The sequence below is a fragment of the Sinocyclocheilus grahami genome, unplaced genomic scaffold, assembly GCF_001515645.1.
Source record: "Sinocyclocheilus grahami isolate Dianchi unplaced genomic scaffold, SAMN03320097.WGS_v1.1 scaffold205.1, whole genome shotgun sequence".
Lineage (NCBI taxonomy): Eukaryota > Metazoa > Chordata > Actinopteri > Cypriniformes > Cyprinidae > Sinocyclocheilus > Sinocyclocheilus grahami.
Window position 1 is genome coordinate 752,698 of NW_015505384.1, and position 25,531 is coordinate 778,228.

A 25,531-nucleotide genomic window follows, 5' to 3' on the forward strand; every position below is an offset into this window, starting at 1 on the left:
GAATGTACAGCGCTCTCTCCCACCTTCAATACCACGACTGAGGTGCCCTTGAGCAAGGCACCGAACCCCCAACTGCTCCCCAGGCGCCGCAGCATAAATGGCTGCCCACTGCTCCGGGTGTGTGTTCACGGTGTGTGTGTTCACTGCTGTGTGTGTGCACTTTGGATGGGTTAAATGCAGAGCACTAATTCTGAGTATGGGTCACCATACTTGGCCACATGTCACGTCACGTAAAAGCCCTCATTAAAATATGTCATATAAATTGGTCTCTTCATTAGAAATTAGCCTACTGATTGCCACCATTGATGGACAAAATGTTTTTAATAATATTAAAAATAGCTGTATGACATTATATTCTGCAGCTCTTCCCTGTTGTACCGAATATCTACACTTTTCAAATTATCATATCGAAGTTAGAAATTCAAATATTGTGACAAAATTTATTTTGTAGGGTGCCACAAGTTTGTTTAAATTTCCAAAGGGTGTCGCGACTATAAAAAGTTTGGGAAACACTGCTTTAGATAATTAATGTGTTACCTTAGCAACATGCTAACACCAAACTGTATTGAAAGCAATTGAGAGTAGAGTCTTCATGTGAGGAATTAGTGAAATTGGTAATTTATGAGGTTCCAACTCAGTTAGGATGCTGCCTCAGAAACTAGCTGCCAATGTAGGCAGTAGACAGCAAGCAGCTCACTAGGGTTTGCGTTATTGAAACCAATTTTAGATAAATGGCTTGAAACACACCTGGAAGAAGAGGGTCCTCGATACAGAGCATGGAGGGCCTGTAGCCATTACTCATGGCCTTCATTATGTCCTCTTTAGCCATGTAAGCGCCTCCGTTCTTTATCCTGATGCCTGTCTTCAGGTAGTTGAAGTGTCTTCCATACAGCTCGAAGAACTCGATGAGCAGAATGCCAAGGTTCATGTTGGGATTCCTAGCATCAATTCTTGGGTGCAACTGTGGGTGTAAGCCAAAAAAACAAAAAAACAAAAAAACACAGCAGGCAAGTCTCTTTATTTTTTTGGTAGAGTCATTTATGAAATGAGTATGACTGACAGTCATGCAAAGGTAGTAAAATATGCTTGACAAGTAATGACAGATCTCTAAATGAGACTAGACCCAATTATTTTTATTACGAAACACTCTTCGTTTGCATGTTGTGACAGTTTTCAGACCGGCTGCTAATGTTACACCTGTAAGAAGCTGATGACCATCAGGATGAGACTATAGGAGCTGATTCCTCCCGTGAAGACTTCGTTGAGGTCTCGCTGCAGCAGGAACTGTTTCAGCACTAAGATTAAATAAGGCAGCACGGTATACTTCTGTGTGGGAGAAAAAGAGATGATATTTTAGACTTTAGTACATCAAAAAAGGCACCATTTACACCAGGCATTAAGAAGCATCTCAAAAGCGACTCATTTAACACTTGAATGATCTCTACAAGGTTCGCAAAGGGTCTTTTTACGACAACAGTGTCTCATTACACATTTACATCAGGAACATCTGTTTTGTGAAGTCTTGCACATGTATGTGCCAAAAACATGGGGGTTTCATACATGATTGTCTTTTACTGTAGATAAAATCCAGCTGTTCAGAAGCAGCAGAGATATTCACATGAGGTAAAGTGTTATGATAACTGGTGACTGGTCAATAAATCTAACATTCCTCCACCATGCAAGATTGACATCGTCTTAAAGGATTTGGTTGGGTGGCATTCACTATCGGAGTGTTTCAAGTCATCCTGGGAAGTTTGCATTTCTGAATTACGTTTGTATTTTCAAGTCACTTTAGTCCGAGCAAGATAAAAGCAAAAACAAACACAAGATTTAACTTCACAATTTTAACTCAAAAGGAGTTGACCAAAAAGTATGGGAATTCCAGCTGTAAAGTATACAAATAGTTAAAACTAATAAAAATAGGACTGTATCACCCATTATTTGCGTGAGCTATGTATTATGTTTATAAGATTATTAAGGTGTTAACTTAGCAACATGCTAACTCCAAACAGTATTGAAATCAATTGCGAGTTGAGTCTCAGTGTGCTTCACATTTGTCACCAGTGAGGTTCCAATTCACTTAGGATGCTGCAGATGTTGGGAAGTCGTAATTACGATGTCAGGGGTCACATTCGTCACTTTGGTCAGAATTAGGGATGTAACGGTATGAACATTTATCATCACGATTATAGTGACCAAAATTATCACGGTTATCGGTATTATCACGGTATTGTTAAAATGTGCTGGAGATGTTCAAATAGTACAGACACAAATCACTTCAAGTTTTATATTTAAAAATCAAGAAACAACAAATAAAATGACTGTTTGCATAATCACTAAAACAATAACATTACCAATGATGTTCGGATTTTAAATGACAACAGTTTAATAGCATGTTGAAATATATGTAAATGTTCAAATGAAGCTTTGAAAAAGTTTAATAAAAAGGTAAACCTCACAGTTCAGCCTTTAAAGAAAAGATATGTCAAATGATAATTGATTAATAAATGATTATGTATTTTATCTGCTCCATAAATAATTCTAGATGGCTTATCTGAATTGTTTAAATGTGTAGAATCCACATAAGCTTGTTTTTCATCAACTGGTCAAAATTTACAGCAGGTCATGCAAATTCAGTTCATTTTTGGCCAGACAGAGACTGCACACAGGCTGAATGTAAATATAAGTCTCTGTAAATCCACTTGCTGACAGCAGGTGGCGCTCATGGAAAAGCTGAATTGGAGCCATTTCCCGTAACCTTCGTGGACAAAGCAGCATTGCGATTAAGGACACTTCCTTTAGGTATTACATGGAGCGAAGATGAAAACAAAATGCCATCGAATCATTTCTGAAGACCGTCAGAACCTTCAGAGATACATTCATATAATTAATTAAATATATTCATTTGTATAATTCCCCAAGCACTCTTTTAAAACCTCCCAGCTTTTCCACCCTGTTTTCACTCAAAACGAAACTACTCTGCATGCTGTGCGCACGTGAGACTGTTACTTAAAACTGTGCTTTATGCTGGACAGTATTTATTTATCGTGAGCCGTTCAAATCGCGGTATCTAATATGGTTTTAATGATAATTAAAAGATGAAACGGTAATAATAACCGTGGGGAATTTTATCATGATTTATCGTCAAATTTATCATTGGATGGTGATGTACATTTTCTACTTACATTTCTTTTTTTATTAAAAAAAAAATCTGAAAGATTTTTTTTTAAAACTCCACTTCTACAAAAAAGCTTCTGCTTCCCCATTAGTAATTGAATTTGTTCATATGAGTTCATGCAAGTTCAGACTTAAATACCATCATTCCTATATGAATTGAATGCCCCATAATAATTGCATGGATTATTTAATATTTGTATGAATATTAGGACTGTAAGTCCAGCATCGATTCAGTCTTAAACAATTTCTGTAGCTCACAGAATCAAATTAATTTAAAACATAAGCACTGGACACTACCAGGCTAAAACAGCACCTTATCTTTGTGTTTGCACATTTTGAGAATCAGAGGCTGTTCTCTGTAATCCTTCAAAGAAAATGCCATATTGCGACATTATCTCCCACGCACTGACTTTTCACAAAAACTTAAAAATGACCATTTAGAATATTTAGTCAAATATTGGACTGACTGTCCCAATCACTAAATAAATAATAATAATAATAATAATAATAATAATAATAATAATAATAATAATAGACAGCTAATCATTAATAATAGACAGCTAATCATTAATTTTGTACCAACAATAATCGTGGAAATTTCCAAATTCATTTGGCTCAAACATCTGAGGAAGCATGTGGCCCCATCAGTTTGAATGGATATGACGTCTCTGACCCAAAGCATGTGATTTTTGCATTTGTGAGGTTTCTATTGTTGCTCCATTTTTTTTTTGTAAATGTAGAACATATTTTAGTACAAAAGTTATTGGTAAAATCACAGATTTCACACATCAATTTGTGTGCACGCACGTTTAGTCAATCAGACCTTTTGTCCCTAAACTGTGTATTAAGGAAAAACCTCCTCTGACAGATGCACATGGAAATGAGCTTGGCAGAAGAGCATTAAGGCAGCAGGACATCTCCTTATTCAAACATCTGCACTGAAAGCTTGCTGACAGATGTTAAGTTATGCTGCAACCTCCTCTCTTTAGTCAAACACTGACACTTTATTGACATCAAATCAGCAACCACAGAGCAAATCTAGGATGCATAGTGCATGTAAATACAAGCAGGGTTCAAAATGTACTTCCTGCGCAATGTACTGTAGCAATAAGTAACACTGCAACGCACATTGGGCCTCATTCATGAAACACCAGCAGAAAGAATTTGTAAATTGTTCAGACGTAAACATTCGAATTCATGAAAATGTTCGTATTTTCAAAATGTTAGTTGGTAGGAAAGAAATTTACACCTGCTCCCTACCACGTGTAAATGGTGCGTAAAACGTTCTGTGTTCATTTAGGCAAACTGATGACACTGAATTTGATGCATTGCCATTATAATATTTTACAAGGTCGTTGGGCCGGAATTTTTATTTGCATTTTTTTTTTGTAGCTGACAGAGTTGATAAACTGTTTAGCTTTGGGTAAAACGCAGCGCTTGTCACCGTCAATTTTTACCCAGCCGTCCAATCAATGGAGGAGGGGCGGGACAAATACTGCACTGACCAATCATACTACTTGTACAACAACAATAGAGAAGTTAATATTGCTGGTTACTGCATTTTTATATTCAGTAATATTCTTCAAAATGAGATACTAGTAATACGTTACTGCCATGAATATTTCAAATCATAGCAACCAAGTCTCAGCTAGAAAAACGCTGTGCCACCAAAGCGTTCTCCAGTGCCACCAGTTGGCCGTTGTAAGAAGAGCACCTGAATTTGATGCACTGCCATTATAATATTTTACAAGGTCGTTGGGCCGGAATTTTTATTTGCATTTTTTTTTGTAGCTGACAGAGTTGATAAACTGTTTAGCTTTGGGTAAAACGCAGCGCTTGTCACCGTCAATTTTTACCCAGCCGTCCAATCAATGGAGGAGGGGCGGGACAAATACTGCACTGACCAATCATACTACTTGTACAACAACAATAGAGAAGTTAATATTGCTGGTTACTGCATTTTTATATTCAGTAATATTCTTCAAAATGAGATACTAGTAATACGTTACTGCCATGAATATTTCAAATCATAGCAACCAAAGAGTCTCAGCTAGAAAAACGCTGTGCCACCAAAACGTTCTCCAGCGCCACCAGCCGGCCGCTTTAAGAAGAGCGCCTGAGTTTTTCAGCTGGCTAAAAACGCTTTGGTGGACACACGTTATTGAATATTTATTGTTAGGCATATGTCCTATTAGTGTTTTTTTGCATTTATGCAATATACTGGAGCCAAACCTGAGAAAGTAGACCAGAATATTCCACTGCGTTCCTGGACACGCAATTTACGTAGCTGTAATTCATAGATTCTGCTAATTGTGAATGAGCGTGCACGAGCGCCCTATTTACGAATGATTGTAATTCATTAACATACACGTTTAACTATCAAATCTGATGTGTACGAAGTGTTTGTGAATGCGGAGGAGACTTTTCGGGAAGGTCCGTTTTATGCACAAATTACTCAATTTACTCTTATATTTACGAATGTTTCATGAATGAGGCCCAATGCCCATACAATGTTTTCACAAGAAAATGTAGAAAGATTTATGCAAAAATTCAACCATAACTCTGTTGGGAATTGCCTACATGAGGTGAAAGAGCTGAAGACTTTGCTTTTGTTCACTGAAACACATCATATATGTAAGATTAATCTGCTATAGTCACAACATAAAATTACAACTTACATTTACAAAGAAAAGGAAGCATGCAAAGTTGAACTAAATGATATTAGTTCCAATGCGTCATTAGGGCTGTAATTACTCCATTGTCTGTTTCAGCTTGATATGTTCTCATCTTTTTGCAAATCATAGGCAACTAAAATATCACTTTTACAGAGAAAAATGCTTCAGGCTATATGGCATTTCAGCGAAAGTAAAATGGACAAAAATATTGAATATGACATGACTAAATTGTACTAGAACTAAAAGTTAAATGTATTTGACCAAAAGATACAGTAAAAAAAAAAAATTATATTGTGAAATATTATTACAATTTAAAAAGAACTGTTTTCTGTTTGAATATTAAAATGTAATTTATTCCTCTGATGGAAAAGTAGAATTTTCAGCATCTTTGCTCCAGTTTTCAGTGTCACATGATCCTTCAGAAATGTGTGTGTGGTTTTTTTTTTGAGCACCAAATCAGCTTACTAGAATAATTTGGTTATCATCAATATTGAAAACAGTTGTGCTGCTAACGTTTTTGTGGAAAACGTGACTTTGTTCAGGATTAACAAAGCATGTAATAGAAATCTCAAGATGAACTTGTAAATACTCAATTGTCTGTTACAGTTTGATGTGCTGTCACTTTGCAAATAATGTCAATTAAAATGTTATTTTTAGAGACTAAAACAAAGAGATATGCTAATTTAGCAAGTAAAAATGGACTTTAAAATGTCCTTTAAATTTAGTAATTTAAACTAAAACAAACAAAAAATTGACAAATGAGCACTGCAATAAATACAAGCAAGCAAACAATATTCAGTTGAAGTCACTTTTGAAACTATACATTAGTGTAGTTTTACAAAATTGTTAAATTAGAATTTCAAAATATGCTAAAACCGTTTTTACCTTCACATATTCTTTGATGAAGCTAGCAGCTTTGATGCCCGTCTCCACGTTAAAACTAATGTCCACTTTCACCTCGGTCTCCTGATCTGTCAGTTTGATGATTGGTACCTTCCAAATTCAAAGATATAACACAATTAATGGCTAAGAAACCCCCAAATGTTACAAATTGAAGCAACATTCCAAAGACATTCTTGGCGAAAAAAAAAAGCAACCACTACTGAATATGAAACAGTGTGGTTGATGTTAAATAAACAGTGGGAAAACACGTACCGTAGCTTTGTCCAGAACTTTGATGGAATATGGTTCTGCCACATTGTGTTTTCGGAGCGCCTGCTCCAACTGCTGCAGGGGAGGTTTCTCCCATTTCCCAAACACCACCAGGTCAATGTCACTACAGTGTAAAAGAATCAGCCAGATTCAGGTTTATGCAATTTGTTAAAATCAACACTGTCCAAGAAGCCTAGCGGAAGCCCATATCTCACATGAAAACAAAACCACCAAATAAATCAATCAATCATTGCCTCCTCAGTAGCGTTAAGGCAAATACATGAGGCCTACTGACTAACAGCAACACAAGGAAAATCTTTCAGGCTTTAGAGACCAATTATTTTGGACTGTACAAGTTTCCATAAACTATAGATCTCGGATTGTTTGTGCCAATCTCACATTTGGAGTTAGCAAACAGCAATTGATCATAAAACGTCCGTTTAGTTACTAAAAGCCAAAAAAAGGCTAGCAGGCTATGGTTATGATAAAGATGAAGCATGTGCTCTGATCCCACCAGTCTGTGAGAGTCATCTAACTGTGAATAGTGTTATGTCTGTACAGCAACAACGGATCATGAGAGCAACATCACGCATGTTGAGATCTGCTGATAATCCTGTTCAAAAACTCACTGCTGTGTTGTCACCTGATATGCAAGATCAAACACACATTCATTTACCTGGTTGGGAGAAAGAGTCCAGTGCTAAAGCTGCCAAATATCTGGACCTAAAGTACATAAAAGTAAAAACAAATACATTCGTATTTTTGAATTCTAATTTATTATGCTAATAACAGCCCAACTGCATAGACATCAGCTCTTAATCTTACATCAGCGGTTGGCCACAACTCCTTGATGACCGACTCTATCCTGTCCACCACCTCCTGTCTCATGGTGGTCTCCTGAGGACGAGGAGACATGAAATTGTAGAAGTCCATGATTTCTTCATGCAACCTTGGAAGAAATGCAAAAAGAAAATTATGGAAAGGCAGCTGGTACACTTTAAGAGGCCATTTTTGCAGATTCATCCCAACAACTCAAAGCAAGAATCTTAACATTTGTTTGAAAATAAAAAATAAAGTTTTTGTACAATAAATACACTTGGGCTACAGGACTAAGAACCTGACTGGTTAAATGTTAACAAAATTCACATTCAGATCTGGCTCCATTCTTGTATAGAAACAGCCACGTTTCACAATCCGATCAATTCCCCATGGAGAAAATCAACTGCCGGAAGTATTTAAAGTTTAAAACATGGAAAAGATACTCCAGATTACAAAACAATGAAGTAAAAATCACCATTAACAAATACATGTGTAAAAAACCCATTATGTAGGGAAAGAATGATCATGAAAAACATGATCATGATGATGGTTTAATGTGGCTGGAAAATTAATATGGGTTATATCGTAAAAATTATTATTCAACCTTTACATTTGGTCCTCCTAATTGTGAATATTTGGTAACATCCTTGATGAGCTGACTAGACTTTAATTTTTGTTTTGAATCAGATTTTTACAATTATATTTCATAGAAAAAAAAATGCACATATGAACTACTTATCCCTCGTAGTGTCCTACACCAATACCTCTAAATAAAACTTTAAGCTAATTTACAGACTTAAAAGTTCTTATTATTTTACTCAAATACTCAACAGCTGGAAATACCAAGAAAACCAATGTCCACCAATCTTAAACACCTAATCAGCATTTTGCACCTATGAGTCTATGACAGAGAAATGCTGTCTAGTAGGACTACATCAGCCACTCAATAGGTTTTGGGACACAGTCACTGCCTCATTCGGTTCCAGATTCTTTCATGGAAAAATTCCAGAGGTCTGCAACCATCCACCACAATTATAACAAGTTCATGCAACAGATTCGTCCCTTCTTACAAGCCTACAATTGCTGGATTACTAAGCACTAAAGCATGCATTGTATTAAGTGTCCAGTGTCATACTCATAAATCAGCAAACACCAAAACCCTGAACACAGCCGACAGCCAACATTAATGGACAGGCGATGACAACAAATGTAACAAAATGGTTAGTAAAAAGCTGTTGTCAGACTTATAAGCAAACAACAACTCACTTGCTGTATTTGTAAAGTCTACTTCGAAAAGTGTAGTTGATAAGAACTCAATTAAAAAAAAATTAATTCACTCAGGTTCGAACAGGTTCAGGTTTAGTGATCAGTCGCGTCGTCACATGGTCCCCGACATGGCATATATAGAGTGCATTAATGCCCACCCACTCTTCCAGCTGCATTGGTTACAGAAGCATCTCTCCTTTTATCCGTTTATTAAAAATCATAAAAAGTTATATAAACCATGAACCAAACCAACCAGCTACGAGAGGATCAAAACATTACAAACAGTGACTGGTAGCAGAAAAATATTTGAAAATCAGAGAAAAAGTACAAGACAGCGTGCTGAATGGCTTTAATGCGGGAAAGAACTACAATCCCATTAAGCATTGCGAATAACAATTGAATTAAAAAGAGAAATGTAAATATTGATTTAAACACTTGATTATCCATATGTAAACAATACATTTTATGTTCACTGCAAATGCAGCAAGTTATAAATGACTGTTTATAAACTGCAAATCTTGCAGTGAACGTAATGTATTGTTTCTGTATATATAATCAAGTGTTTAAATCAATAGTTTTATATATAAAATATGATATGACTTTATATGAAAGCGTAGGGAAGTTGACTATCATTCGCAGTGTTTTTCAAAAATTCCATGCGCTACAAATATCTTTTGGCGCAATTGTCTCAGTTCTCTGATTGGTTGAGATTTCTCCGCTGAATCATGGGTAATGTAGCTTTTCCACCAAAAGTGTCACTGTTGAACATGATTATTTAATGGAGTGGTAAATCAACTATTTTCGAAGGCTTGATTGTGTTTATGGGGTGCAGTGTAACTTTATGCTTTGAAGAAAAAAAACTTTCACATTTTCTACAACGCTGTTTCTGTTCTCCTAAAAACAGTCTGTTGATTTCCTGAAATACGCAATGGGCTCGGATTGGTTAGCTGGCCCAGTGTGTTCTGATTCGCGAACTGCCTAGTGCACGTTGTCCGGAAATGTCACACCCCCTTACCATTATGGGTAGTTGCGTGTTCCCGGGGTTTATGTAAATTGTAGGGTTAGTGATGTCACAAACCCAGGAAAAAGCTTGTTGTAGTCCCTACCAGCTAGGGATGGGCGGTATCTTATCGTTTGTGATATACCGGTAAAAATTCTCCCCGCGATAAGAATTAGTCTTCCCGCGATAATAATGATAAAGTCTAGTTGCTGACATATTTCTGTGTGCGACTGCGGAGCGACATTGAGGAAGGTGGACGTGAAATTGAGGCCTATATCGCTAAATGAGGAGCTCAAGCTCCTTTTACAATCTGTAACTGGTTTGGTTAGGGCTGTACAGCGCACAAAAAAATCAGTCTGAATAAATGTACTACAGTAGCACGTGTGCGATACAGTTTTGCATGTGTATGAGCCTGTTTACAAACCTGTTGTCCAACAAAGATATAATTTATTGACATGCTTTTTCTCCAAATTAACTTAACAGTTGAGTGTTTGAAATACTTCTTTCTGTGACCAGAAGTGGTTTCATATTACAAAATGACAGTATTATATACAGTGATAAAGGCCATGTTGATTAACATTGCATTATAAATATACTTTCCTTACAAAAAATACCCAAGATTGAAGAACAACGATAAACCATATATTTTGTGCAATCGTATGTTTATTTTCCTTAAGTTTCATCAGTTGTGCGTTTTAGTCATCGATACCTGGATACCTTCCTGGAGCATCGTCAGTATTTCTTCTGCTATGGATATGTGGAGTTTCTGTGCAAGAGCGCCCAGTATGAGTTAAACAGTCTTTACATTACGTGTGTACTCAATGCTCACAACACCCTATTTTGGGTAAAAATAGGAAGGATAATACTTTTCTCTAAAGAAACAGAATACCCTGAATTATCGTCAACGCAATAAATACCAGAAATATCGTGATATATTTTAAAGCCCATATCGCCCATCCCTACTACCAGCCTTTTTTTGTAGTCCTTAAACAGCGATTTCTTTAAAAGAAAATATCTCCCTTTGCATTGTTTATGCTTTTACAGCAACGCACTAACTATGGCTGGGCGTATCGATCCGAAGTATTGATATATCGATACTGTTGCGAGTATCGAAAGTATCGATACTCAAACAATAAATATCGATACTAAGGTGCGTTTTATTTACCAGTGATTTTGTTTATTTAACAAAAAAATTATGCATTGAATTGGACGAAAAACCTATGTTAGTAAATAAATAGTTTGCATTTTATGCGTGCAACAGCCTGTCGCTGGCAGTCCCTTATGAAAATGAACCATGGTTTTACTAAAGCAACCGTAGTTCAACTGTAGTATTTGTAGATTTGAACCATGTGTAAACAAAAATAACCTAATAAGTTACAATTAATGCGTATTGAATGTTAAAATGCGATTTAAACAAAGATAAGTGGTTATCATTACCCATTTTACTCTTAGTAATATAATACATTTCATAATTTAAAAGTTTAGATCAGAAGTATCGTATCGGTATCGATATCGAAGATGCTGCCTTGAAAAATATCGGTATCGAAAACAAAATAAGTGGTATCGCCCATCCCTAGCACTAACAAAAGTTAAAAAAGTGAAATCAATCAACCACCCCTTTAAAATATTAGTTGAAAAATGTGGCTTCAACAAAGGCATATAACCATTAACTAACAACTCTGTAGCTCACAGTTAATCGCTAAAAAAATAATTAAAATTAAATAAATTTCCCTTAAGAAAATGAACAGGATTGTGAGTTCCAGAAGCTGTTGCACACTAGAACGCTCCAAAAAGCCCATTACATTTTCTTTTCAAATATCAAGTGTTATTAATAAGACGGTTTATTGTAATTCCATGTGTCCCAGTTTAGCTCGTTTCTGATTTGATTTAGTTCATTAAACGGAATTCAAAATAAAATGTTCATTTACGTCACACGTTTGGTTCTCGGTTCAATATGACTCGAAACGCCCATCCCTACTACCAGCCTTTTTTTGTAGTCCTTAAACAGCGATTTCTTTAAAAGAAAATATCTCCCTTTGCATTGTTTATGCTTTTACAGCAACGCACTAACTATGGCTGGGCGTATCGATCCGAAGTATTGATATATCGATACTGTTGCGAGTATCGAAAGTATCGATACTCAAACAATAAATATCGATACTAAGGTGCGTTTTATTTACCAGTGATTTTGTTTATTTAACAAAAAAATTATGCATTGAATTGGACGAAAAACCTATGTTAGTAAATAAATAGTTTGCATTTTATGCGTGCAACAGCCTGTCGCTGGCAGTCCCTTATGAAAATGAACCATGGTTTTACTAAAGCAACCGTAGTTCAACTGTAGTATTTGTAGATTTGAACCATGTGTAAACAAAAATAACCTAATAAGTTACAATTAATGCGTATTGAATGTTAAAATGCGATTTAAACAAAGATAAGTGGTTATCATTACCCATTTTACTCTTAGTAATATAATACATTTCATAATTTAAAAGTTTAGATCAGAAGTATCGTATCGGTATCGATATCGAAGATGCTGCCTTGAAAAATATCGGTATCGAAAACAAAATAAGTGGTATCGCCCATCCCTAGCACTAACAAAAGTTAAAAAAGTGAAATCAATCAACCACCCCTTTAAAATATTAGTTGAAAAATGTGGCTTCAACAAAGGCATATAACCATTAACTAACAACTCTGTAGCTCACAGTTAATCGCTAAAAAAATAATTAAAATTAAATAAATTTCCCTTAAGAAAATGAACAGGATTGTGAGTTCCAGAAGCTGTTGCACACTAGAACGCTCCAAAAAGCCCATTACATTTTCTTTTCAAATATCAAGTGTTATTAATAAGACGGTTTATTGTAATTCCATGTGTCCCAGTTTAGCTCGTTTCTGATTTGATTTAGTTCATTAAACGGAATTCAAAATAAAATGTTCATTTACGTCACACGTTTGGTTCTCGGTTCAATATGACTCGAAAACCATTCTAAACGATTCGTGAATGAATCGGTTCAATCGATTCACTAGCAACAAGATCCGACTCAAATGATCGAATCGCTAACGAATCAGAATCGCTACTACACTAAACAGTTGGGTTCCACAAGCGACCCAACCCACACAGACCAGGACACCCCGGCTAACGTGCTAAAGCTAACCCCCGGCCCTCTGACACTTCATCACACACAGAAGGCCACAGAAAGACGGCGCAACATTATAACGCCCCATCCCGACCGCTGCTGTAATAAATCAAGCTCTTCTCACCCGTCAACCCCTGGGTTATATTTCCTCGTCTTCCACGGCGTGCCGGAGTTGTCATAATTGCCGTTAGTCCAGCTGGAGAGCAGGTAGTTTATCCCATAGGTGCTGGCTTTATTGTCGCTTTTCCTCCGGCCCGGGTGATGGTGGTGGCTGTGGACCGCTGCCGGATGGGACGGGTGGCGCTTCATGCGACTCTGCTGCTGCTGCTGCTCTTGATGGAAGTGCCGTAGATGAGGATGAGGAGGGTGATGATGCTGGTTGACATTATTCAGCACGCTCTCGCTGCAAGTAAAAAACGGATGCCCCTTGTTCATATTCCCAGCGATCATATTAGGGCTTGCAGTCCTTATTTTAGAGCAGCTGGACGCCGGATCCGCCACCGAGCCGGTCTTTTGGGTCATTTCGCCGTCTCCGGTGTTTCCATTTAACGCGTGAGCCGCAGAGCCGCTGCTTTTAATGTTAGTGGCGTTATTCGCATTGGACGCGACAGTCTTATAAACGTCGAACGCCGGAGAATTGACACAGAGGTGGTTCTGGTGCTGACCCGTGTTAGTCCGGTTTACCCGAGACGTCTCCCACACACGCATCCATAAAGCGTTCGCAGGACCTTTCTGTTCCGGCTGAATCCAAGCGACCCTCGGATCCATTCAAGCCGTCTTTCTAACAGCGCTGTCACACAAGTTCGAGTCCGGACCGCGACAACGTGTCTGTAAACGGGGCTACGCGAGACGACCGACACAACCAACGGGAATCAATCAGTGGCCCTTCTCCCCCGCTAGCAATAAACTGTTAGCTAAACTATACAGTGTTTCCAATATGGCGTATTCCCTTGAACCCCGAAATCCAGTACGCATGTGTAGGATTTAAACCATCGAGACAGCACAGCACACACCCCCGAGCAGCAACCCCACCCTTCTAAACGGCTTCAAGGCGAGGAGGACACTTTTGAATTGAAAACCCAGCCTAAACCCAGTCTACACCGCGAGCGACGCGCGCGAACTGAAAGCAGCTTATGATTACAATGGCCGTGTGTGCAATTATAGCGCATTGATGCATCTAGATTCTTTTTTTTTATTCATAGTTTTTTTTTTAAATGATTTTCTTTTTTTTATTAGATTTTCAAAACTCCAACACAAAGATAAACCACAACAAGCAAACACAAACAAGGAACAGATACTGTCAGCACTGCTTAAAAATATTGCAAGTGTCCACATGAAATACCATATAGAGCTTACTCAGTACAAATATATATGTAGCTATAGCCTATTTGTGTGTGTACCCTCTGAGACCCAGAAAAGAAAGTTTTGTGAATGTATATATTATTTTCATGTCATTACATTGTTTAGAGCATAAGAAAAAAAATAAAAATGACAATTTTGAAAAATGATATTTTATTCATATGTTATGCTATGTCCTCTGTAGAGGACACCAGGACTATATAATATTAATAATAATAATAAAAAGACATGAATAGGCAAAAACAATAAATCATCAATACATTTTTAAGTTTCAGGATTTTTTTATACCAAACTTTGTATAAAGATGATTCTCAACCATGAAAGATATAACAGGATGATTTGATATACCATTTTGCTGTGTGTGTGTGTGTGTGTGTGTGTGTGTGTGTGAAATGGACATGAGGGCTTTCTCATTATACAATGTATATACTGTATCCAATTTGCATATTAATGTGTTGCAGTGAAAAAAGAAATTGTAATTATGGGAGTAATAATTGGCAAGATTTTCATAATAATATCTACTATTTCATGGGAATATTGATATATAATAATATATAAAGTGTCTCCCAAAATGCTTTTAGTCCTGGTGTCCTCTATGGACATGTATGAAATCGCTGTCCTGTTTCGTAACAGAAAGTCATATTCTCATTTGAAACCCCATAACATTTTCCTGAGATGTTGATTTATGACAAACAGTTTAAATATTAGTCAGATTGAAATGTTAATTACAAGATGTTATCATATTTCCATAAGGGTGTTGCATTTGATCACTAAAGTAATGTCAGTCATTTTTAAAGACCAAGGAGAGGGAGTGGTCATGATGAAACTTCCAAACATTTGATATCTCTGAAAAGCCCTGAATGTGCTCTGTACAGCAGTGTTTCTCTACCAGGGGTCCGTGGACCCCAGTGGTCCTTGACGCAAGGCCAGGGGGTCCGTATAAAGTATGAATTTTCGTATAAATTGTATATTTTGACATGTTCCCATGAAAGAAAAATCCAATATAGCTGATGATATGGCCAAATACTGGACAAGTCAGCTAACTTGAATTATTCTTGACTGCATTTGGTCTTCACAAAGACACAAATGATACATAGATCAGCCAATTTTGTTCTGGGGGTCCTTCAGGATGGTTCTGAATTGGACTGGGGTCCGGTACGCCAAAAGGTTGAGATTCACTGTTGTACAGGACATCCAGACTAAAACTGTGACATGTAGGTTCTCAGAGAAATTCACTAAAATATAATGTCCTCTATTGAGGACAAAAGCCTATTCCTGGGTCTCAGGAGGATACACACATACATAGGCTATAGGCCTATTACTTTGTTAAATATTGTGAAAAGCCAAACAATCATTTGGCATCAAATATTTAAAGCATTTAGTTATTTGAGGATAAAAGTAATATAAAATATGCTTTTGTGGTTTTTAACCTGTTACTCAAGGGTCACCTGTAAGTCAGTAATCAAAGGTCTCCCTACTAATTCTAGTTTTTTCTCTTGTACATCTGCTGAATTTCTTTAAATAATTAAGTAAATAAATAAAAAATAATTAAAATAATCATTATCATTATTATGACGAATCTCCATTTTTAAATACATTCTTACATACAAAATAAATAAATAAATAAAATGTGTACAAAAAATGCTACATATGTAACAAAGCTGTTTTCTTGATGGCGCACAGATGCAGAATGTGTTAGACAATCAAACAAACAGAATCTGCTGACAATGGTTTAGCGGTTTGCCAAAAAAGGCCCAAATCAACCTTTTGATGCTAAACACAGTACACAAATCCTTAAAGAAAGCGAAACTGAAAGCAATGTTGATTGTACTATGAAAAGTGTGCAGCAATTTAAAGGAACTAAAACAAATTCATGATCCAATTTGAAAGCAATTAATTTTCGCAAATAATGACAAAAAAAAAAAAACCTAATTCAAAAAACCTTATCAGCAGGCAGCAAAAGAGTCACTTTTTCTCATGAAAATAAGGGAACCCTAATGGTTAAACTGCCATCGTGCTTTCAAGGAAAGAACAGGCATTCTCTGTTGATGATCATAAATCATAATCTGACATGATGAAGAAGAAAGCAGTGATAAGTTCCTCCCACTGTGATTACGCAACGAGTGCTCTGTGCCCTCAGCGCACGTGCAGCATGTGTAAGGTGGGGGAAGCCCGGCACGGTCAGAACAGGACACACATCTAGTGTGCACTGCTGTCACACTACATGCAGAGAAGGTTAATCCATACAGCGGATTGTCAGTGCTGCTAGTCTGGAATGTTAAGTCTTTTGCATGCTTCTACATCACTCAAAGCCTTAAGCCCATGTGAGGGGGTTGGAAAAGGTTATATGTATGTGTGCAATGTGGTTTGCAGGGGATTTCATCACTGCTTTGCCTGAGGCTGGAGTTATTTCTCCAAAGAATGGCCGGACAGATTTCTCACTGCCCGACATGACACCTCCAACAGCTCCAGATTGACCACGGACATCTGAGGGGAATCAACTAGAAGGATTTTTTGAACTTCAATGTCAATAAATGAAAGAATTTTGGAATGAGGAAGACTGGAGTAATGATGCTGAAAATTCAGCTTTGCATCACAGGAATAAATTACATTTGAAAATATATTAAAATAGAAAACAGTTCTTTTAAATTGTAATATTTCATATTTTTGATTTTTACTGTATTTCTGATCAAATAATTGACTTCTTTCAAAAACATATATATATATATATTCCAAACGTTTGGCCTACAGTGTATAGGTGTGTAAGGCAGTGCAAGGCATATGATTAAAACACACACACACACACGCGCACGCACGCACACACACACTGGTCTGGTTTGCTATCCTTGTGGGGACTCTCTGTAGGTGTAATGGTTTGTCTACTTTACAGACAGTATTTTCGATTGTCCTACACCAACCCTACACCTAAACCTACCCCTAACTTTATGCATTTTTAGATTTTCAAAAAACTTCATTCTGTGTGATTTATTAGCTTGGTTACCCATGGGGACCTCAATTTAGGACATGAGTCCCCATGAGTCTGTGTGTATTCAGGTTTAAGTCCCCACCAGAATAGAAAAACAGGTATATACACACACACACGCGCGCGCAGAACTAATAAAAACATGGAAACTGAATTAAAAAAATTATAGTATTAAACTACAGACAACGGGATGTTTATAAGCAATTCATATGACCTTCCACATTCCAGAGTAAATGAACTCAACCACTTTCACTGCTGACATACAACACATAACTCTTGCCATACTTCATACATTACGCCTGAAGGTATTATGAGAGCCCACCTGCTGCATGTCAAAACATGTCAGCGATGGTATATGATGACGTTACAAACATAACTTATATTCAAAAAAAGCTGTAGCTATTTGGATTGAGTTGAAATTGTGACTATGTTGTTGTACACTGAATGTAGAAAAGACAGTATTATGATAATACCACCATGACGTGCATGATCTCTACATACAGTATGTATCTTACAATGAAGTATAAAAGCAAAACAAAACAAATTTGACACACAAATAACTATAGCTGTCCTTTTAAGGCAAGGTATGCAGTTCTTTTTCTTTGAGAGCAGCACTCGCTCTTGGGATACTTCTGGTTATTGATCTTAATACTTCATTTTGACAGCTTCATGCACTGACCCTACTGCATATCATCCCTGCCATCTGTTGACTGAAAGATCTTGGTAAACGTCAGGGGGAAAGTGCATTTAGTTGTGCATTTGTTAAGAAGGAATCAACCTGAGGCTTTATGGAAATGTCAAATGATGACATCCAATAATAAATCCATTCACTGCTATGACAACATAATTTACACAATGTGCCCCTGTTGAAATTCATCCAATTTAATTTCTTAAACCTTCTAAGCAGTGGGGGTTAAAGATTGACGCATACATCAGTAAACATAATACGAATTTTAAATTGAAATCTCCTTTCGTAACATTTAAACACATTTTATTTCACATTTTATCATGAACAGCAGAGCCTTTTAATAACCAGGAATATCTTGATTTTTTTCAGTCCAAACTGACAGCATGGCAAATTCGCCATGAAGGGCTGAACATTTTGGATCAGATGTGTGTATAACATGATTAATGGTTCTGCTGTCACACTTGCAGTACATGGATAAAAGTTCTCACTCTTCAACAGATAAATCATGTGTTTGACTCGGATAGCCTTGTATCCAGCACGATCAGAAAGTCCATATTTTGCTGACACATTGTTACGGTCTTGAAGAAGAGATGGTTAATAGGGAACGTCTGGATTATAGCAGCAGCTGTCTGCCATGTGTATCTCATCTCCTCTGAGACACTGTATGATCTCTCATAGTAATGCTGTTTTTGCACTTCATAAATGTGCATGCTGTTGTATAATATAAATAAATGATTTGTCTTGTAGAATTGAGTTATTGTTATTGTGTAGTGCTCAATGCATTTCTTCCCAGTCGCTGTACATGTTGATAGCACTTCCCTTGAAAACTATAAAATATGAATTAACAGAAATATATTTTATATTCATACAAATATTTGTTGTGCAATCATAATCAGTGTTGGGGAAAGTTACTTTTAAAAGTAATGCGTTACAATATTGCGTTACTCCATAAAAAAAGTAACTAATTATGTTACTTAGTTACTTTTTATGGAAAGTAATGCGTTACGTTACTTTTTAAATCTGGACAGGGCTTGCTTGTTTGTTTTTAAAATAAAAAAAGTTCTATTTTTGGCAAATATAAAAGCCTTTTCACACCAAAAGTGAAATGAATAAGCCTCAGGCGGAAGGAAATGTAAATGTACGTCCGTACAGTAGAATGCAGAAGAAGACATTTCAACACACTTCAGCAATAAAAAACAAGACACAAATGTTCGTCTAGAGTAATTTGTGTCTTCCCAGTCGCTGTACATGTTGATAGCACTTCCCTTGAAAACTATAAAATATGAATTAACAGAGATATATTTTATATTCATACAAATATTTGTTGTGCAATCATAATCAGTGTTGGGGAAAGTTACTCTTAAAAGTAATGCGTTACAATATTGCGTTACTGGGGACAGGAGAGCTGTCAATCAATAAATTGGAAAAAAAAAAGTAACTTGCGTTACTTATTTGAAAAAGTAACTCAGATATTCTCTTGTAAATTAAAAAGTAATGCGTTACTTTACTAGTTACTTGAAAAAAGTAATCTGATTACGTAACTTGCGTTACTTGTAACGTTTTACCCCCAACACTGATCATAATGGGATCAAGATGATAATATTGTTTCTGTGGGAGTGTGGAGGCTGGGCTTACCACATGATCAGAGCACAAGCGGTATTAAAGCTTTCCTTGATTTTGGATAGTTTTCAAATTTTGTGAGATACCACCTGTAAAATGAAATGACACAGATACTGATCATCATACAACTAAAATATTTATGGGTAAATCAGTCAAGAACATGCCAAGTCATCTTTCACTCTAAAAAGAAGAAGAAAAAAAAATATTTAAAAGTAAAACTTGTATAAATTAAATAATTATTTAAGGGGTTAAATATTTATATAGTTGTTGAAATCAGTGTTATTTTAGTATCACTGAGATAATATTATATTCTGGAATAATATTTTGCATTAGCTTTTATTTTTATATTTTGTTTTTAGTTTAATTTCAGTAATTTTGTTGTGCTTTTGTCATTTTTATTAGTTTTTGTTTTTTAAATATACGTCTATATACTTTTAATTCAAAAGTTCAAAAAACAACAACAAAAAATCTTTAAAAATCCAGAATTATTACAGCAGTGAGAATTTGTGGGGAAAATGTAAATGTCACAATGTAAACTGTCCTAAAACAGGCTTCATATTCTTTTTCTCACTTGTTTATATTAGAATTATTGTTTCATAAGATTCTTGAATTAATTATGACTCACACATGAGAATTGAAAGCATACAAAAGTGCAATCACATTGGGCAAGAATGCATTGTTTCATACGGTAATGTCTTACTTGTGGTGGGCCATTCCTCTGCTGGACAGCACAATTAAAGTGAAGAGAGCAAAAGCTGCACTATGGATCGAGTGACCAGCCAGAGCAAATCCAGCCCATTCCACAATCTCCCCAAAGTAGTTTGCTCCCGATACATACTCAAACATGCCCCCTACGAACAGAAAATAATTATGAAGAGACATTTGAACAAAGCAATAAGAAATCATTTCAAATTTGTTTCAAAGCAGAGACATTGCATCACATGAGACTTATTAAGTGTGAAACCATCTGACTAGAACTTAAATATGTCAGAAAAAACATGTCTGATTCATCATGTCAGTCATCACTTATGCATCAAATAAAACGGAACAAGCCTTTGGATCTTAAAGGGGTCATATGATGCGATTTCAAGTTTTGCTTTCTCTTTGGAGTGTTACAAGCTATTGGTGCATAAAGAAGATCTGTAAAGTTGCAAAGACTAAAGTCTCAAATCCAAAGAGATATTCTTTATAACAGTTAAGAGTCAACCACGCCTACCTAAAATGCCTCGTTCTAACATGCCCCCACATATCTACGTCACTATGTGGAAATATTAGCATAATGTCGCCCAAATGTGCACGCAAATAAAGAAGGCGTGGTTTCAGGAACAGTAGTGTTGATGCAGCCATGTCAGGGAGACGCTGGGTGTTTCTGTGCGAAAGCAAAAGCACTTTATTTGGCCTTCCAGAAGTAGATGCAATTAGGAATCATTAGTTAAGATTTATTTACAACAGAACAGCACAACCCAGATGTTCGAATTTGTGCAACGCATTTTATGGACGACAGTTTTTTGAACCTAGAAGAGAAATACACAAAATAATGATCTTTAAAATAGCATCATATGACCCCTTTAAAACAACTTTGACATACCGTTTTGGCTAAACAATGTAATCTATCAACAGACTCACATTAATCTGCACTGTGCATATTGTGATTTTTTTTTTGATAATACCCTGTGAAGCTGTGATGTGAGACAGCTTTGAAACTTTTCCTTTAAAAAAAAAAAAAAAGAAAAAAATCATGTGACGTAAGAGATGACTGCATTTGCATCCTGCATGGACACTGACTGTATGGGAAAAGAGATAGAAGTGGATGTCACAAACTATTAGCATCTCTGGAGCAGGGTGGTCCTGACAAGTTGCGGAGGCAATGAGTCAGGAACAGAAAGGGCATCTATTTTTATTTTCTTTCAGAGGCGAAGCCAGATTCAAGGGAGAACAGATTGAAGGATGGTCTTAGCACTGACCACCCATTTGAGTTGACAGCACTGAGCGTCATGTGCTATGGTTCAAATGATTTGTATTCTGTTCTGAATACTCTTGAACACGTATGTATATCGGTACCAAATTCAAATTTTTGAATTTAGAATATTCATATATTGTGATAAAATCAAAAGCCTGTTTCTAAAATGTAAAAATGCATGATGCGGTCACTCAAAATGTTGTGATTGTTGGTAAACATGCTGCACACCAACATTTTAGTCCATTTCAATATAAGATTTTAGGCCACACTTCCCACTCTAACACATTTCCAGTTCATAAATGGAGCTGTCAGCCTGATAATCGTTGTCTTACCTCTAGGTATCTTATAGCCTGTCTCTGCAGGCTTACGGAGGTTCCTGAGAATATGGTCAGAGTGAATATTAATGATCCATCCCAGGAACCACATACAAGACCCTGAAAAAAAGCATCATTCAGAATAAGAAAGAAAGATCTTATGCTCACCGAGGCAAAATACCGTAAAAATAGTAATATTGTAAAATATTACTAAAATGTATTACAATTTAAATTAAATGTTTTCTATGTGAATATATTTTCAAATGTAATTTATTCCTGTGATGTAAAGCTGAATTTCCAGCATCATCACTCCAGTCTTCAGTGTCACATGATCCTTCAGAAATCATCTGCGGCTCGAAAACCTTTTATTTTTATTATCAACATTGAAAACAGTTGTGCTGCTTAATATTTTTGTGAAAGCTGTGATACATTTTTTTTCTGGATTTTTTTTGATGAATACAAACTTCAAAAGAACAGCATTTATTTGAAATAGAAAATCTTTTGTAACATCATAATTGTTTTAACTGTCATTTTATATCAATTTAATGCGTCCTTGCGGAGTATTAATATATAAACATAAAAAAAAGTACAATGCATACTATGGAGATCGATATAAATGCTAATACGGTTGCGTCAAGATGATATATTTCAATTATACTGTAACAAAATGATTAGTATAAAGGTCTGCAGATGAATACTGGGAATGTCTAATGTTCGGTCAACCATGAAAGGTCAGCTAGAGGTCAGAGAGATGACCAATATCTCTACCCTGCAGTGGTCAACGTTACAGTAATAAGTCAGGTGACCGACTGTAAGGTCTAGAGAAATGATCTGGAATGTGAGAGTAACAAGAATCCTGACAAGTCATTTTTTATGTCTCTTCCTTGACCAGTAGAGCGAATGCATTGTGTTCTGTCATGTGCTGATGGTGCCCTGGTGGTGATGGATGAATTCCAGCATCAGCTCTTAAACAATTATAGAAACGAACACTAGATTCTATCTGATATGAAAGGGAATACGCAACAATGATGGAAATGACATTTATACACTGAATATGTACTCACTAGTGCCTACCTATGATGAAACAGGGATGCGTAACCCAACCAGGTGGGTAATCTGCATAGTGACTCAGGTATCTAGCCTGCAGGTACCCATTATAGATGCAGAAGACAAAGGCCAGGACAAACGAGATGAATGGTGTGGATTTCCCTCCTCGAATTAAAAACGGGAAGATGAGGGACCTGTGAGAAATACATGCTTCAGTTCATGTTAAAAATACACACTGCTGTTCAAAAGTTTGGGATCAGTGAGATTTTTTTATGTGTTTTAAAGGAGTCTCTTCTGCTCATCATGGCTGCATTTATTTGACCAAAAATACAGAAAACAGTAATATTGTGATTACCGTTTAAAATAATGGTTTTCTTTTTTAATAAACTTTAAAATGTCATTTATTTCAGTGATGTAAAGATGAATGTTCAGCATAACTACTCAGTCTTCAGTGTCACATGATCCTTCAGAAATCAGTATAATATGCTGATTTATTATCAATGTTGGAAACAGTTGTGCTGCTTAATATTTTTTTGGAACTGTGATACTTTTTTCAGGATTATTTGAAGAATAAAGTTAAAAAGAACATCATTTATTTAAAATAGAAACCTTTTCTAAAAATATAAGTCTTTATTATCACTATCTTTTTTAATCAATTGAACACATCCTTGCTGAATAAAAGCAATAATAATAATAATAATAATGACCCCAAACTTTTGAATGGTAGTTTATAATGTTACAAAAGATTTCTATTTTGACTTAATGCTGTTCTCTTTAACTTTTTATTCATCAAAGGATCCCGAAAAAAGTATCACAGGTTCCCAAAAAATAATTTATTTCAGTGATGTAAAGATGAATGTTCAGCATCATTACTCCAGTCTTCAGTGTCACATGATCCTTCAGAAATCAGTATAATATGCTGATTTATTATCAATGTTGGAAACAGTTGTGCTGCTTAATATTTTTTTGGAACTGTGATACTTTTTTCAGGATTATTTGAAGAATAAAGTTAAAAAGAACATCATTTATTTAAAATAGAAACCTTTTCTAAAAATATAAGTCTTTATTATCACTATCTTTTTTAATCAATTGAACACATCCTTGCTGAATAAAAGCAATAATAATAATAATAATAATGACCCCAAACTTTTGAATGGTAGTTTATAATGTTACAAAAGATTTCTATTTTGACTTAATGCTGTTCTCTTTAACTTTTTATTCATCAAAGGATCCCGAAAAAAGTATCACAGGTTCCCAAAAAATACCAAGCAGCAAAAACAGTTCCAGCACTGATAATAAATCAGCATATTAGACAGATTTCTGAAGGATCATGTGACACTGAAGACTGCAGTAATGATGCTGAAAATTCAGCTTTGATCACAGGAATAAATTACGTTTTAAAGTATAATGAAATGTATTTTAAATTGGAATAATATTTCACAACATTGCTGTTTTTTTCTGTATTTCTGATCAAATAAATGCAGCCTTGATGAGCAGAAGACACTTGAAAAAAAACATGACTAATCTTCCTGATCCCAAACGTTTGAATGGCAGTGTATATATATATATATATAGTGTATAAAATAACCACTTGCAAGGAAAAATGAAGTTATTTACTCACGCATGTCCATACATATATATACATATTTATGTATGTTGTATAACAAGGAAAAATCCTACCTTTGCACATAATGGCACAAGAACATGAGCAGAAGTGATTGGTTGGGCAGGTGCATTATCTTCGCACATGGACACCACAGCACCAAACTCAAAGGCACCAGAAAAGCCGGCAGCTCCTGAACAAACCAGGCGACTTTGACATTCACAGGGAACCCATACCTGCTGGATGCATATCTGCCATAGGGCACGTGCTCAAAAAGCAAAGTGACAAAAGTGATGAATGCCATAACCATCATCAAGTACGCCAAGCAGTCCAAAACATACAGCTCTTGCTCCTCCGAGGAAAATAACGTCTTCAGAAGAGCGTCCATAATTGCTAATCGAAATACTACTTCAGTAGAAGAAAGGTTGGAGTAATATTTTGTGACTCGTCCACAACACAAACTGACACCGTGGAGAAAACCAAAAGAACCGCCCATCACAGCATGGGTTTCGCCAATCAAGAAAGGCGGTGGGCGGGGCTTCTGCCAAAACACGCCTTAATATATGCAAGTTATTCAATTCTAACCAATAGATAAAAGATGAGCGACTCGTATGAGTCTCTACAAAGAGAATGTTTTGTTGTTTATTTATCTCTTGCCAAATTTCATATTTTACAAAAACGTAGTGAAATACAGAATTAAATATACAGAACAGCATCCACGGTGAAACCTC

General features: G+C 36.1%; 2 protein-coding genes across 5 annotated transcripts in view; both read right to left on the reverse strand.

The window, feature by feature from the left end:
* Positions 1-14,322, reverse strand: part of LOC107595617 (non-canonical poly(A) RNA polymerase PAPD7-like) — an 18,842-nt gene extending 4,520 nt beyond the window's left edge. Inside the window, exons 1-7 of the mRNA XM_016286082.1 lie at positions 13,351-14,322; positions 7,830-7,953; positions 7,681-7,727; positions 7,008-7,128; positions 6,738-6,845; positions 1,198-1,326; positions 748-961 (exon numbers count right to left, since the gene is read on the reverse strand). Of these exons, the coding sequence (XP_016141568.1) occupies positions 748-961; positions 1,198-1,326; positions 6,738-6,845; positions 7,008-7,128; positions 7,681-7,727; positions 7,830-7,953; positions 13,351-13,994 (1,387 nt within the window). The 5' untranslated portion in view covers positions 13,995-14,322. The remainder of the gene's footprint in view (positions 1-747; positions 962-1,197; positions 1,327-6,737; positions 6,846-7,007; positions 7,129-7,680; positions 7,728-7,829; positions 7,954-13,350) is intronic.
* A 4,159-nt stretch (positions 14,323-18,481) lies between these two features.
* Positions 18,482-25,276, reverse strand: LOC107595623 (3-oxo-5-alpha-steroid 4-dehydrogenase 1-like). 4 transcript variants are annotated; one of them, XM_016286096.1, is made up of 6 exons: positions 24,878-25,276; positions 23,225-23,391; positions 22,169-22,270; positions 20,577-20,727; positions 19,892-19,965; positions 18,482-18,967 (listed from the first exon to the last, which is right to left on the reverse strand). In XM_016286096.1, the coding sequence occupies exons 1-5, from the start codon at positions 25,186-25,188 to the stop codon at positions 19,899-19,901; spliced, it is 798 nt and encodes a 265-aa protein (XP_016141582.1). In that variant the 5' UTR covers positions 25,189-25,276; the 3' UTR covers positions 18,482-18,967; positions 19,892-19,898. The 4 variants fall into 4 exon arrangements, with proteins under 4 accessions (XP_016141582.1, XP_016141580.1, XP_016141581.1 ...); XM_016286094.1 differs by having other exon boundaries at positions 18,482-19,083; XM_016286095.1 differs by lacking the exon at positions 18,482-18,967 and adding an exon at positions 19,487-19,529.
* Positions 25,277-25,531: the final 255 nt, after the last annotated feature.